Source organism: Passer domesticus, chromosome 12 (genome assembly GCF_036417665.1).
Source record: "Passer domesticus isolate bPasDom1 chromosome 12, bPasDom1.hap1, whole genome shotgun sequence".
NCBI lineage: Eukaryota > Metazoa > Chordata > Aves > Passeriformes > Passeridae > Passer > Passer domesticus.
In genome coordinates this window covers 4,228,637-4,241,116 of record NC_087485.1, presented here as the reverse complement: position 1 = coordinate 4,241,116, position 12,480 = coordinate 4,228,637, and the positions used below count along the sequence as shown (strand labels likewise).

At 43.7% G+C, this 12,480-nt stretch overlaps 1 protein-coding gene across 5 annotated transcripts in view; it reads left to right on the top strand.

Annotated features, from left to right (window-relative positions):
* CMIP (c-Maf inducing protein) overlaps positions 1-12,480 on the top strand; it is a 130,138-nt gene that overhangs the window by 114,154 nt on the left and 3,504 nt on the right. For all 5 annotated transcript variants that reach the window (XM_064386264.1, XM_064386267.1, XM_064386265.1 and 2 more), the window contains 9 exons: positions 382-408; positions 858-906; positions 2,350-2,457; positions 4,943-5,059; positions 6,448-6,588; positions 7,505-7,552; positions 8,291-8,437; positions 9,925-10,030; positions 11,121-11,191. In XM_064386264.1, coding sequence (XP_064242334.1) covers positions 382-408; positions 858-906; positions 2,350-2,457; positions 4,943-5,059; positions 6,448-6,588; positions 7,505-7,552; positions 8,291-8,437; positions 9,925-10,030; positions 11,121-11,191 — 814 coding nt within the window. The remainder of the gene's footprint in view (positions 1-381; positions 409-857; positions 907-2,349; positions 2,458-4,942; positions 5,060-6,447; positions 6,589-7,504; positions 7,553-8,290; positions 8,438-9,924; positions 10,031-11,120; positions 11,192-12,480) is intronic.

The following is a 12,480-nucleotide window of genomic DNA, read 5'->3' as shown; positions in this document are numbered from 1 at the left end:
GTGGCCATACCCTAATTGCCTTGCAATTAAAGAATACACCTGGCTCTTGGAGGTAGGAAAAACCCTGTAATTATATAATGGTACTGTAAGTCTTTTACTTTCTTCTGACCCAAAGCTCCCACTGATATTAGTCAGAGCCTTGTCTTAGACAGACTCAAGAAAAGCTACAAGATTTGTTCCAAGTAATTTTCCCCTCTAGGTTAATGAAAGAGGCTTTATCTGATTTTTTGAAACTTTTTTTTTGTCTTATGTGCTGCAGTTTCTTAGCAAGTCCTTTTATTATCTGGAAAGAACTGAAAAGTGCTTGTTTGGTTTTTTGGGCTCTTTTCCTCCCTCTCTCCTTTCTCTCAGATGCTCATACTCTTCTGTTTTGAATTTCAGGGCTCTCGCACATGAGAAATTCACAAAGTAAGTTTCTGGGGCTCCTTTGTTTTATTGAATAAATTCTTGTATTAGTCAATAATAGCAGTGATGCATTATTCAGTATTGTGTCTGTAATGGCTTTTATCTGTGAAGGGCTGTAGGCATGTTCTGTTAGCAATAAAAAGTTCTCTTTGTAATTTATTGTGCTAGCAGGAGCCCAAGGACTAAAGCCAGTGGGTGCTGATAGAATTTACAAAGGAGTTTGTCAGTGCACATCTCTGAAACATTTTCTAGGCTATTGTGAGCAGACCCTGTCCTTGGTAATCACTTTTAGGCATCATATGTCCTTTCTGTGGTAGGAGTTCAACTTGGTTCTCTCTAAAGTGCATTAATATATATAATTTTAGGTGTTGTTCAAGAGAAATATGGTACTTGTGCAAATACTGCAACCAGCAACTGCTTATTCTTGTCCTTGTTACTCTTATTTTTTTCAGGGAGCTGAAATATGTGATTCAGAGATTTGCAGAAGACCCGAGGCAAGAAGTGAGTTTGTTGGCAGTTTACACAGAGCATTAGTTGGAGGGGTTGCAACTGCACTTGTTCAGATCTCTCCTTAAGTAGTTTGTTCCAAAACACAGTGTGGTTTTACTCTGCCTAGGTCTCTAAGCAGGAGTGGCCTCTCAGGGTGGTTTATGTGTAAGGTTTATGTGTTGTCACCTCCTTGTCTGGCATCATTTGATGTCCTCGTTCTGCAACCAGCAAGATTTTCACCCTCTGTGGGATCACTCGGAGCTTTTCATCTTCTGTACAAAAAAAATGGAAGCAAAATGCACAGATCCACACAGCTTACAAAATAGCAGGTTTTGTGTAGCTGTGTTTCAGCTCTGTTGTGTGCAAATGACCGTAATTCTCATGGATTGGCAGCAGGAAGGGGGTGGGGGTGTGTTACTGGGGTGAGAGTGCTGCTGCAGCCTCAGAGCTGCACTCACAGCCTGCTCAGCATCATCAGCTTTGGCTGAGTCACAGGGAACCTCTCATCCACTGTGATTCTTGCTTTTGGCATGAAGGCAAGAAAGCTCCCTCAAACTGTGGGTGAGGCTGTATCATCACTGCCCAGAACTCCTCTTTTTCATGGGTTTAGCTCTTGTGAGCAGTAGTTACCCTTGTCAGAAGAGACCTTCTTGTCCTGGAATGGCACCAGGATTTCATCTGTCACTAGAGTTCTGTGCCCAAAGGAAAGAATTTACCTCCCACACACACATACACCTCAAAAATTGGAAAGGAACATCTGTTTCTTCAAGTGAAGGAAAAAAAAAAGAAAAGGAAAAAATAAAGTTTAATTATGACTTCTCTATTAAATTGTGGGACTAAATATAGTAATCTCTACAGTGGGCCAAATTTAGACTAATGGTTGCTCACTGGTGCCAGTTTTCCAGTGCAGCTTCCGTGTTATGTATCCCTGTTGAGTTTTCCCTGTGGATTTCCTTCACCCTGACTCTGGTTGAATTTTATAGAGCAGGAGTAACAAGAATTGTTAATGATTGGAATGAGCAAGCCATCAGCCACCACATTTGGTATGCAGATCACATCAGATGTGTAGACACACATGACGAGAGGACAGGGGGAAAATTACAGAAGTTGAGAAATTTGTGGGCTTTTTTTGTTTGGTATTTTGGTGGTTTGTTGTTTTGTTTTTTTTTCCCAAGTGAAAGGAGCTGTTCTAGATTAAAGCCATTTCATGTTTGATTTGTGTAAAGGGAATGAAAAGAGCTATGCAGTAAGGGATGAAGCGGCTTTTCTCTTAGTTATACTGAAAAAAACAAGGATTTTGGGAGTGGAGACTGTCCTGCAGCTCTGCAGGTTGGAATATTAACCATGAGATTTCCAGCAGTCCCTGGTTCTGCAGTTACTTTTGGCCCGGTGTGGGAGATGCTGCTGGTTATTGGCAGGAGCTGTAACCTCCCCGATGTGTTCCCTTCTTGGCAGGTCCACTCGTGTTTGCTGAGTGTGAGGGCTGGCAAGGACGGCTGGTTCCAGCTCTACAGCCCTGGGGGAGTGGCCTGTGATGATGATGGAGAGCTCTTTGCCAGTATGGTAGGTGTCTGCAGTCGTGGGAGTTTACAAACTTTGCAGTAAGTAACTAATGCCCAGTCGGCAGTAACGGGATTTGCTTGTTTTTGTCAAAAAATAAATTGTCAAATTCACGATTTTGTTAACCATGAGTGTTCACCAGAAACAGATCTTTCTGCCACCAAATCCATCGACCTCCCTTGCAGTCACAGTTTGGTTAGCACATTACTGTTCTGTTTTTGAACCTTGGCATGTTTTCTCACTGCTAGTGTAATACACAAACCATGCTTGTGCATATGTATGTATTTCTGTATTTCTAAATATCTTTGTCTGTCTGTATAAAAAACTCTCTCAGGGAACATGGAAAACTGGGAGACAGACTGTTCTGTACATCCACACCTATAGTTTACATTTATAGGATACCCTGGAATTTAAAACCAGCAGTTACATTGGTTTAATCAAGGGATGGATAGATAGATATAAAAAGGTGTTGTCAGTGTCTCTGCCCAATTACATTGTTGTGAAGAGGTGTAATTAGAAACCAGCATTCCATTTCCAGCAGTTATTTCTTTTGTAACTCTGAGAAGGGCTAGACAGAAAATAACAGGTTTTAATCAGTGATGTGATTCAAGCACTGTCTTCCTGTACAACCTGGGTCAAGTCATGTAGGTCTCTCTCTGTATTAATTCTCCATATACCAAGTAAGATAGAAATTATATTACTGCCTTTCCCTGGTAAGGGGGAAAACATTTGTTAAAATTGGCTTTGGGTACATAGTGGAGTGACTTTCTACACTTTGTGCATCTCCCACATGCTGAACATTTTGGGATGCAAAGAACATCAATCTCTGTCTATACCCTTAAATTCAGATGGATCAGATACCTCTGAAACTGATAATGGAAGAAGAGTGTTTACAAAAGGTTTCACCCCTCTTCACTGTTCATCTGTCTTTTATCTTTGAAAAGAAAATTTCTTCAGAGCTGTATCATTTCTCCTGAGAGCCATTCAGGATATTTATGAGCATCAGGAGATGGCGTGCATGAGAAAGCACAATGCTAACACACATTAATATGCAGTACTCTGTGCCCTTTGCAAGGATGTTGATAAATACTTAAAGAGCTGCTAACGACTAACCATAAAGTTGGAAAAACACCCTGTTCTGAGATGCACCTAATGTTACTTTACTGTCAGTGTCAGTATTTTCCATTGCTCAAGAAAACCTCTAAAAAAACTTAATGAAAACTGCATGAAATTAAATCTCTTTTGGCTTGGAAGTTCACATTTTTAAAGGCTACCTGATGGATGCTTAAGGAAGAAAAGATTTTCTGTTTTTCTAAAGAGCTTGCTGGTAATGAAGCCATGATTCACATAGAATTGACCTCATCATGGCATGGTTGTGATATTTTAGCAGTATTGAACATAGTGCAGGCAATGCCATGATCCAGGGGGGCCACAGAATGTATAGAATGTATTTACAAGGTTATTGTAGGGTAGTGCTGATGTTGTGTCCACATAATGGAGCTCTTCCTGCCTAGGCTGTTGGAAAATGCAAATTCTCACGTAATGCTCTGCAGCAAATGGTGAATCAGCCATCTGGGTTATGAAATAAGACTTTCTTCTATGAACCCAGACTTCCCTGCATTTAATCTCTAAGGCTTCTACATTGGAAAGAATATGTCCAACTTATTTTCTGTGAAGAGACGTATTTGATTTGTACAAGTGGCTTTGCATTTGTGCCACAGGCGTTACTATGTGATATCAGATGGTGCTTTCTGGAGCTTTCAGAGAGTCTGCACAACAGTTTTGTCAGCTCAAGGGCTCAAAGGAGTGCCACTCAGGGCATGCTCTCAGCAGTTCTTTCCTTTCAGGGAAAACTGAGCAAAAGAGAAGGCAGGATAGTGGGCCCAAGAGCATGAAACCCATGAAGTCTGGGTTAATGCTTTGGACTGCCAGATTTTCTTGAAGCAGTCCTTCTTTCCCCAGTCAGCTCCTGTCTCTTCATCCTGAACAGGTGATTGTGTCTGTCAGCACTCCCTTATCCAAGGCCAGCAGATTGCCAGCAGCACTGCCTTTTACCTAGACACCCATCCCACAGAGCCTCTGCTCCCCAGCTGGCATTTCCAGAGAAACCCAAGCGCAAACAGATGCGAAAGCAAAATCCCCGCTGGTTCCCCCGGGGCTGGCTTCATCAGGTTACTGGGAATGGGGGCAATGGCACAGCTGCTCTGATGTTTCTGGGGAGCCTCTGTCAGGCTGTCAGCTGGGCTCCTTTATGGAGTAAAACTTGCCACTCCCTCAGAGCTCACTGGGCATCACCTTCTTCAAAAAGTCACTTCCATTCAGCAGTAAAGCTGTTGAGACACTGCAGCCCTAACTGTGAAGAGAGCTTTCATTCCTTTAGGTTTATTGCAAATACTTAACACTTCTTGACTGCTTAACAATATCCCTTCCAGAGGTATATGTGTTTCTTAAGCCTACACCCCTAATTTTACCTCTGTTTCTTGAATAGGTTCATATTTTAATGGGATCCTGCTATAAAACAAAGAAATTCCTGCTTTCACTGGCTGAAAATAAATTGGGACCTTGCATGCTGCTGGCTTTGAGGGGTAACCAGACGATGGTAGAGGTAAGCCCTAAAATCCTGTGGTCATGAGCAGTGCTCAGGTTCACAGTACCTTTCCCAGAACTGGCTCTAGCAGGGGTCAGGTTTGTGTTGTGTCAAACACCAGCAGTGGCTGGTTGTGGTTCTCTGAATTAAGGGGAACAGAATATTGTTGTTCTGTAGACATGAGTGTAAACTAAATGGAAGGTGGGTGCATGAATTTTTGGACAAAGAGGTTGTTTGCTGTAATGCAGCTGGAGAGGTTGGGATGGGAAATAAATGGCCATAGTGGTGAAGGCTGTGGTGAGAGATCACAATTCACAACTACAAGGCTTTTGCATTATGAAATGCCTGATTCTTCTCTTGCCATCTGCAAAATGAGCAGTGCACAGGAAGTGCCTTTATAAAACCTTTTTTGCTTGCAGTAATACACTTTTTTGTGCTTATGATTTGGTTTTTTGTTGTGCTAGTAGTTTATATGTATTTTTCTGGGTTTCTTAAAAGAAGTTTCCTGATAAATGTCATTATCAGCAGAAAGAGAGTGGATAAATGAATGGAAGGAGTTACAGTTTTTCATTGACTTAGATTTTTGCATGCTAATTTAATCCAGGAAATAAAGGAGCATGCTGCATGCATTTGAATATAATGCTGCTGATTTTTTTTTTTCTTCATTAAAAATAATTGAAATTGTGGAGGGAATAAAAGCTTTGCATTTTAATTGCAATGGCATGATACATAGCTGAAAAAGAAAAGCAGTGTGGAGAGGCAGCTTGTGTCCTAAATCTGTGTGAGCCTCTGGAATCACCCCTTGGGATCTGACTTGCTCCTGGCAGTCCCTTCCCCAGGTGGGCTGGGTGTGTTCCCAGTGAGGTGAGGGATGTCCTGGCCACAGCAGTGAGCTCCCAGCATCTTCTCTTGGAGCCTCTGTGCCCTTTGCCCATCCTGCCTCGTGGACTGGGTGCACCTCACACGTGTTCTGCTTGCACAGAAGTCCCAGCACTTAGGGATGGAAAATCCCTAAGGCTGCTGTGCAGTGTCCCAGCCCAGCCCCTGGACCTGGGAAATACTGGATCAGTTGTACCTGTTCTGGAGAGGACTCTGGCATGGAGCCATCTCCCAGGTCTGATGCAAATAGTTGCACCTCTCAGTCAGAAGGAATGAGCACTAATGGGGAGCAGGATAGACAGGCTGGCTTTTGGAGATTACACTTCATTCTTTACAAATAAAAAATAAATTTAATGTGTTGGAAGTGGCATAAATATTGCTATGATATCCTCCAATCTAACCTCCTTACTGCATGCTCTGAAAACTTACCCAGGAATTTAAACTACCATGCCCAGTGTAATTAGGATCTTTGAAAGAAATGGAATGAAAGCCCTGCACTGACCACTCTCCTTTTGTTCTGCTGCTAGATTTTGTGTTTGATGCTGGAATACAACATCATTGACAATAATGACACCCAGCTCCAGATCATCTCCACCCTGGAAAGCACAGACGTGGGAAAGAGAATGTATGAACAGCTGTGTGAGAGGCAGAGGGAGTTAAAGGAGCTGGTATGTCACCCTGCACACATTGCCATAGCACGCTGGGCTCTGTGCTCTCCACAAATGGAGGTACAAAAGAAAGACAAGCAGGGTGTGAAATTCCCAGTTAACAACAGGATGGGAGCAGTCCTCAGAGGATTTTACTGTGAATATATATACTGTGTGATATTTACTGACGTGACTAATCCCATACTATGTTTATGAATGATATTCAATAACCTGCTTAGGATCCCTGTGAAGGAATAAAGGTGAAACCCTGCTGTCTCAAGATCTTACAAGTCAGCTTGTCAAATTCTGCCACCTTTTGACATATGAGTAGCAAATGGTTCTGGTGCTGGCCAGCATTTCTGAATGCTCTGGCATTCACAGCATTTCACTGAGATGGTCTTTAGGTCTAGTTCCCACAGCTAAAGCCTGTACAAAAAGATTCTTCCTGGTTTTAAAGAGAGGACCTACAGATTTAAAATGGACCTGCTCGCATTAGCACTTTTTCACCTAGGCAAACATACCCACAAACTTCCTCTTTCCTCTTCCACATTTATATTTGTCTTTAACCCCTTCTCCCAGCCTGACAAGTAGATGGTTTTTTTGAAGCCAAGCAAATTATTTTATCAGCTGTGCCGTCTAACCCCTTTGCTCACTTTGCCCAGCATTTTAAAGCTGTTTCCTTTAAAGTGAAAGTAGCCAAATGGTGGCAGGCTGAAGCAGACAAATGGCATGAGGACCCACTTAGCTGTGGGTAGTGGGTATCCCCTGGGGAGCAACAGGCACACTCAGGGCAGGGGGAGCAGGGATGATGTGGAAGGGCTGGCAGGAGGCTTTGAAATGGGAGCAGGGTTAGTGCTAGTGAGGAGCTTGCTGTACTTCAGTGAGTCTGAAATGTAGAATGGCAGCTTGTTTGACCAAAATGTCTTCTCTTTTACAGCAAAGAAAAGGTGGCCCCACAAGGTTAACACTGCCATCCAAGTCCACAGTAAGTTAATCATGTCAATAGAAAAACACCTTTGTCTTTCCATATTTAAACACTTGATTTATGTTTGCCATGTGGCACAGTGGTTTTGGGCAGTTGAGTGGGGAGCCATTCCACTTGCTCTGTCAACACAACTGGAGTTTACACAACTAAGGGCACATTTCTTCTCTTGGGTCTGTGCAGCAGTTTCCAACACCAGCAGCAGGCTCTCACATTTATAGTGCTGCTCAGATTTGGAATGGCAGCTCTGGGGACAGAGTTTTGCATTACAAACGCAAACATCCCAATGTCCAGTTCTGGATTTTAGTCATGGAAGTCTCAAAGAGACCCAGCACTACTGCATTTAAGCTTGGTGCAAACCCAGACTAACCTCAGTGAGGCCAGGTAATGGTGCTGAGCACAGGTGGGACCTGGACCTCATGGTTAAGTCTTCATGATGTTTAAAGACCCATCTTCAGCCTTTGCTCTGACACTGAAGCCTTTGTGTCTCATAAGGATACACACGCAAAGGACATTTTTGTCCTAATGTTTGGACAAATTTTTCCCAGGGTGTGTGAAGCAACGCTGCCACAAGAGCCCAGCTGCTTGCCAAACAAACAGAAACTGCTCTGTGTGGTTCTCTGTTACTGTAAACAAGTGGAGCAGTTGTGCAACTCGCTCTGGTTACCAGTATCGGTGCCACCGCACACTGCCAGGCTGGGCATCCACAGCCTCTCTTACCAATCTCCTCTCTGCTTCCAGGATGCAGACCTGGCCCGCCTGCTGAGCTCGGGATCTTTTGGGAATCTGGAAAACCTCAGCCTGGCCTTCACCAATGTGACAAGTGCTTGTGCTGAGCACCTCATCAAACTGCCTTCGCTCAAGCAGCTGAACCTGTGGTCAACTCAGGTGAGTGCTGTGCAGCCCGAGGCTCAGAGCAGGAGCCAGTGCTGACTAATTCTGAAATTCCACACTACGTCAGCACAAGAGTGTGTGTACAGGCTTGCTTAGATTACTTTGTCCTCCTGCTATTTTTACAGGGCCTTCCTGTGGTTTAGCTCATCCTGGCAGCTGATTTTTTTTCTCTTCACCCCTTTTTTTATTCCGATTTTTAATTTTTGTTTTATTTTTAATTATAAAAGTGTTGCTGCTATCTTGGGTTGAATGTTCTGGTTGGGCACGGTTGCTGCTGTGTGCTGAGTAGAACCCATGCTGCTGTTCATCTGGGAAATGCTTCTGCTTTCACCCAGTTAGGATGAAAAAATGATGCTGTGCAGCTCATATGGTCAAGCAAAGCACAGTCTTTGCAGTTTAGGCAGTGAATTGCTTGAAAGCTGATCAACCCAACAGCAACAAAAAGAAACTCATATAATGAATAAGTAGAAGGAAATTATAATGAGAATGTGATTATTTTGTAAGCAAAAAAAGACCTAAGTTAACTGAACAAATTTTTCAGCTGTTGATTGAAGGAACTTCTAAAATTAATTTTTTTTCTTCTATAGTTCCCTGCTGGTTTTGCTCTCTGAGGTTCTCCACTGAATAGGTTTTCCCCGTTTTCTGTTAGCACCTATTTATAGTGCTCACTTGAAAATAAGATTATTGTCAGTGCAACCACAAAAAGCAGCATTTTTTTACTGAAATGTCATGTAAATATTTCGTTTTGTTTTCCTAACTACTTTGTATCCCAGAAATATCCTTTTTTTTTTTTAATGTGGGGAATATGAAGTAGAAACTGATTGCTTCCTTGTTTTAACTGTATGTTCTCCAGATTTGCCTAAACAATGTAATTTTTGCATCTGAGAAACTTTGATGCTTTTTGTTCAAAATTATTTTGATTTTACTGAACAAAGAGCCTGCTTTTTGTGTGTTTTTTTTTTTTATTAAAAAGGAAAAAACAGGGTTTAGATTCCATTTTATTTTGCGATATCCTGGTTTCCATTAATCTAGAATTTAGCAGAAACCAAGTGGGTCAATAGAACAATTACTAATCAATAGTGCATTGTTCTTGAGACCAAAATAGCTAATTAATACCACTTGCACTGTGCTTTTTTTGTGTGATGTGGTTGGGAACTGGCTGAGGCTGCCATAACCGTCGTGTATAGCCTGGGTGGGAGCCCGCTCCTACAAAGTCCAGGCTTCAAAGGCACCAGTCTAATTAAGTGATGGCCTGTGGTTAAGTGCACACAAGTCACTTAATTTCTCCGTTCCCCGCCTGCGAGGCAGAGATAAAACTATTTGCTTTCTCGGCTGTCACTGGGCATGGCGGTGAGCGAGGAGGGCTCGGTCAGGCCCCGTTTCCACAGCCCTGTTTGCACTGAGGTTCCTGCACGAGGTGTGGGTGCCCCAGCTGGTTGTGCCCCAGCTGGTTGTGACCCAGCTCTGCTTGTGCCCCGCAGTTCGGCGACGCAGGGCTGCGGCTGCTGTCCGAGCACCTCACCATGCTGCAAGTGCTCAACCTGTGCGAGACCCCGGTGACGGACGCGGGGCTGCTGGCGCTGAGCTGTGAGTGACAGAGGGGCTGCGTGGGGCACTTGGGTGGGTTCTGAGGGGTTCCTGTGGGTTTGGGCACGGGGTGGATCTCTCGGTGCTGCAGCGCTGCTTCTGCAGGGGTTTAGGACAGAATGTGGCTGTGTTTGGGTTTAATCTTCCCTCCTCACTGCCCAGTCCTGCAGCTGTCCAGCTGTGGGATGGTCACCCGAGCCTGATGGCACTGGGTGGCCTCACGTGGGCTTTGTCCTCCTGAGCCATACTCTAGATCCTGCTTCACTGATGGCACCTGTCCCCATCTCACATGGTCAGCTGTTGCCTGGGGACTTCCCAGATTTCTTCCCGTGGGTATCCCCTCTGTGTGGGACCTGCCTTTGTGGTACAGGAGGTGAAGATTGCAAAGCCATTTGGCTGCTTCTCCACAACTGTGTGCTGCAGGCTTCAGACTCCTCCTGGCATTTTTTGTTCCTTTGTTTTTGGGGAGGTGAAACTCCGTCCCTGTTCTTGGTTTAAACAAGGCAAGGCAGAGCTAGACATCCAAGATTCCCTGAGCACTGAGAGGAGCTCGATGTGCTGGAGTGAAACTCCCTCCTGTGAAACACCCAGCAGTGCTTTACAAACCTCACTGCTGGCTTTGGAGGGCTACTTTAATAGGTTTGCTCCTACACAGACGTGCCAGACAGGCCAGTAGTTATGGCTCATCTTAGGAAACTATTCTGCTAAGTACTGGAGCCTAAAATGGGAATGGGGGAGGAGAGGGAGGACTGCCAGATCAGCATGGCCCCTGTGAGCACCATGCAGAGCACTGAGAACAGGCACTATTCAGAATAATGTGCAGGAAACCGATTATGAGAAGTTGACTGAACTCCTTTGAAGTCAGCAGTCTTAAGCATATGCTTAATGGCCCTTCCTAAATAGGGACTTTTTCCTGGATGAGGGCCCAAACAGCTGTTTATCCATTTGTATTTCTATATTTTATGCTATTCAGCTTTTTCCTGGGAGTGCTGCACATAGTCATGTCTTGTTTATGCTTTGGCCTACTGCAAGCATGATATTTTAAGAAAATGCAGCATGATCATAAATATGTGTGTGTTTTCTCTTTCAGCCATGAAGAGCCTGTGTAGTTTAAATATGAACAGCACCAAACTTTCAGCAGATACCTACGAAGATCTCAAGGTATTTGTGAATTGCATCCTCTAAAGATGAGAAGTATCTGTAGCAAGAGCATGGTGGTGATGGCTGGGGCAGGGAGAAGTGACCCTGTGGAGTGGGTAGCATGAAAGTTATCTGAAGGAGGGTGAAGTGGCTTATTTTGTGGGTATAGTGACTGAAAGCAGCATTGTGAGGTTGCTGGCTTCAATGGACCCAGGAAACATTTAATACACTGAATGGAGAAGTATGAGATAGAATCAGCAGCTCAGTCTTTTTGCCTGTGCTATCAACAGTGAAGGCTTTATCAGTAAAAGTTTCATAAATTGATTGTACCTGTCTCTGTATCCTCATCAGAAACAATCTAGTGCACACTATATCCTGTACTATTAACAGGACCAAAAGTAACTTGGATGAACATTATTGTGAAGCTTTGATTTGGAAAGCAAAGGGAGAATGGAAAACATCAAGGAAGATGCAAATTTGTCTTAACATCTCTAGGACTGGAATTGGGCTCTGAGCAGAAACGTCTGCACAGATGCCCAGTTCTGAAATTTAACATAGAATGTCTGTTTTTACTGTGAGTTTATAACCACTTAGGCAAAATGGTGTGAAGAACCAGGTGGTTTCAAAGCTTGCCTGAGATGTGTTGGCTTTCATGAGTTCACATGGACTTTGCTTTCATTCTTGTGGTGTGTGAGTCGCATCTCTCAAAATCTTACCTTAGAGACCCAAGGACTCAAGATGAAACTTGACATTTGCTTGTCTTGGATTTTGAAACAGATTGGGCCACGTTTACTTAAAAGGTCACAACCTTGGGTTGAGTTTGGAACTTGAAGCAAGTCCTGTAACTGCTCTGCTTTCAAAATTCACTGCAAACATCTATCTTTGGTTTTGGCTGTGGAGCCAGGGCTCCCCCAGGGACTCAGCTGCAATGCTGCTTGCATGGAGTTTTCAAGATCAAGTTTTAAAAACTTGTGTTACAATTGTATATGCAAAGAAGTCCTTGAAATTAACAGCTGGCTTGCAGATGGGTTCACACAATGGAGCTTGTATCAGGCCCCAGGCATTTACAGACAATCAAGGTCAATGCTGTATTTGGCCCAGGGCTCTGAAATTGCATCTATTGAAAGGCTCCCCTGGTCCCACCCCTGCTTCTGAGCCCCTTTGCCACTCACTTCTTACTGAAACTCACATTTTCCTAACTGGTTCCCTCTGCTCTGGTATGGCATTAATAGTCCTTAGCAGCCACAAAAGAAAGTGACTTGCCAGGGCAAACAGTGAAACTGCCTGGGATCCAAGTCCTGATGATTGCA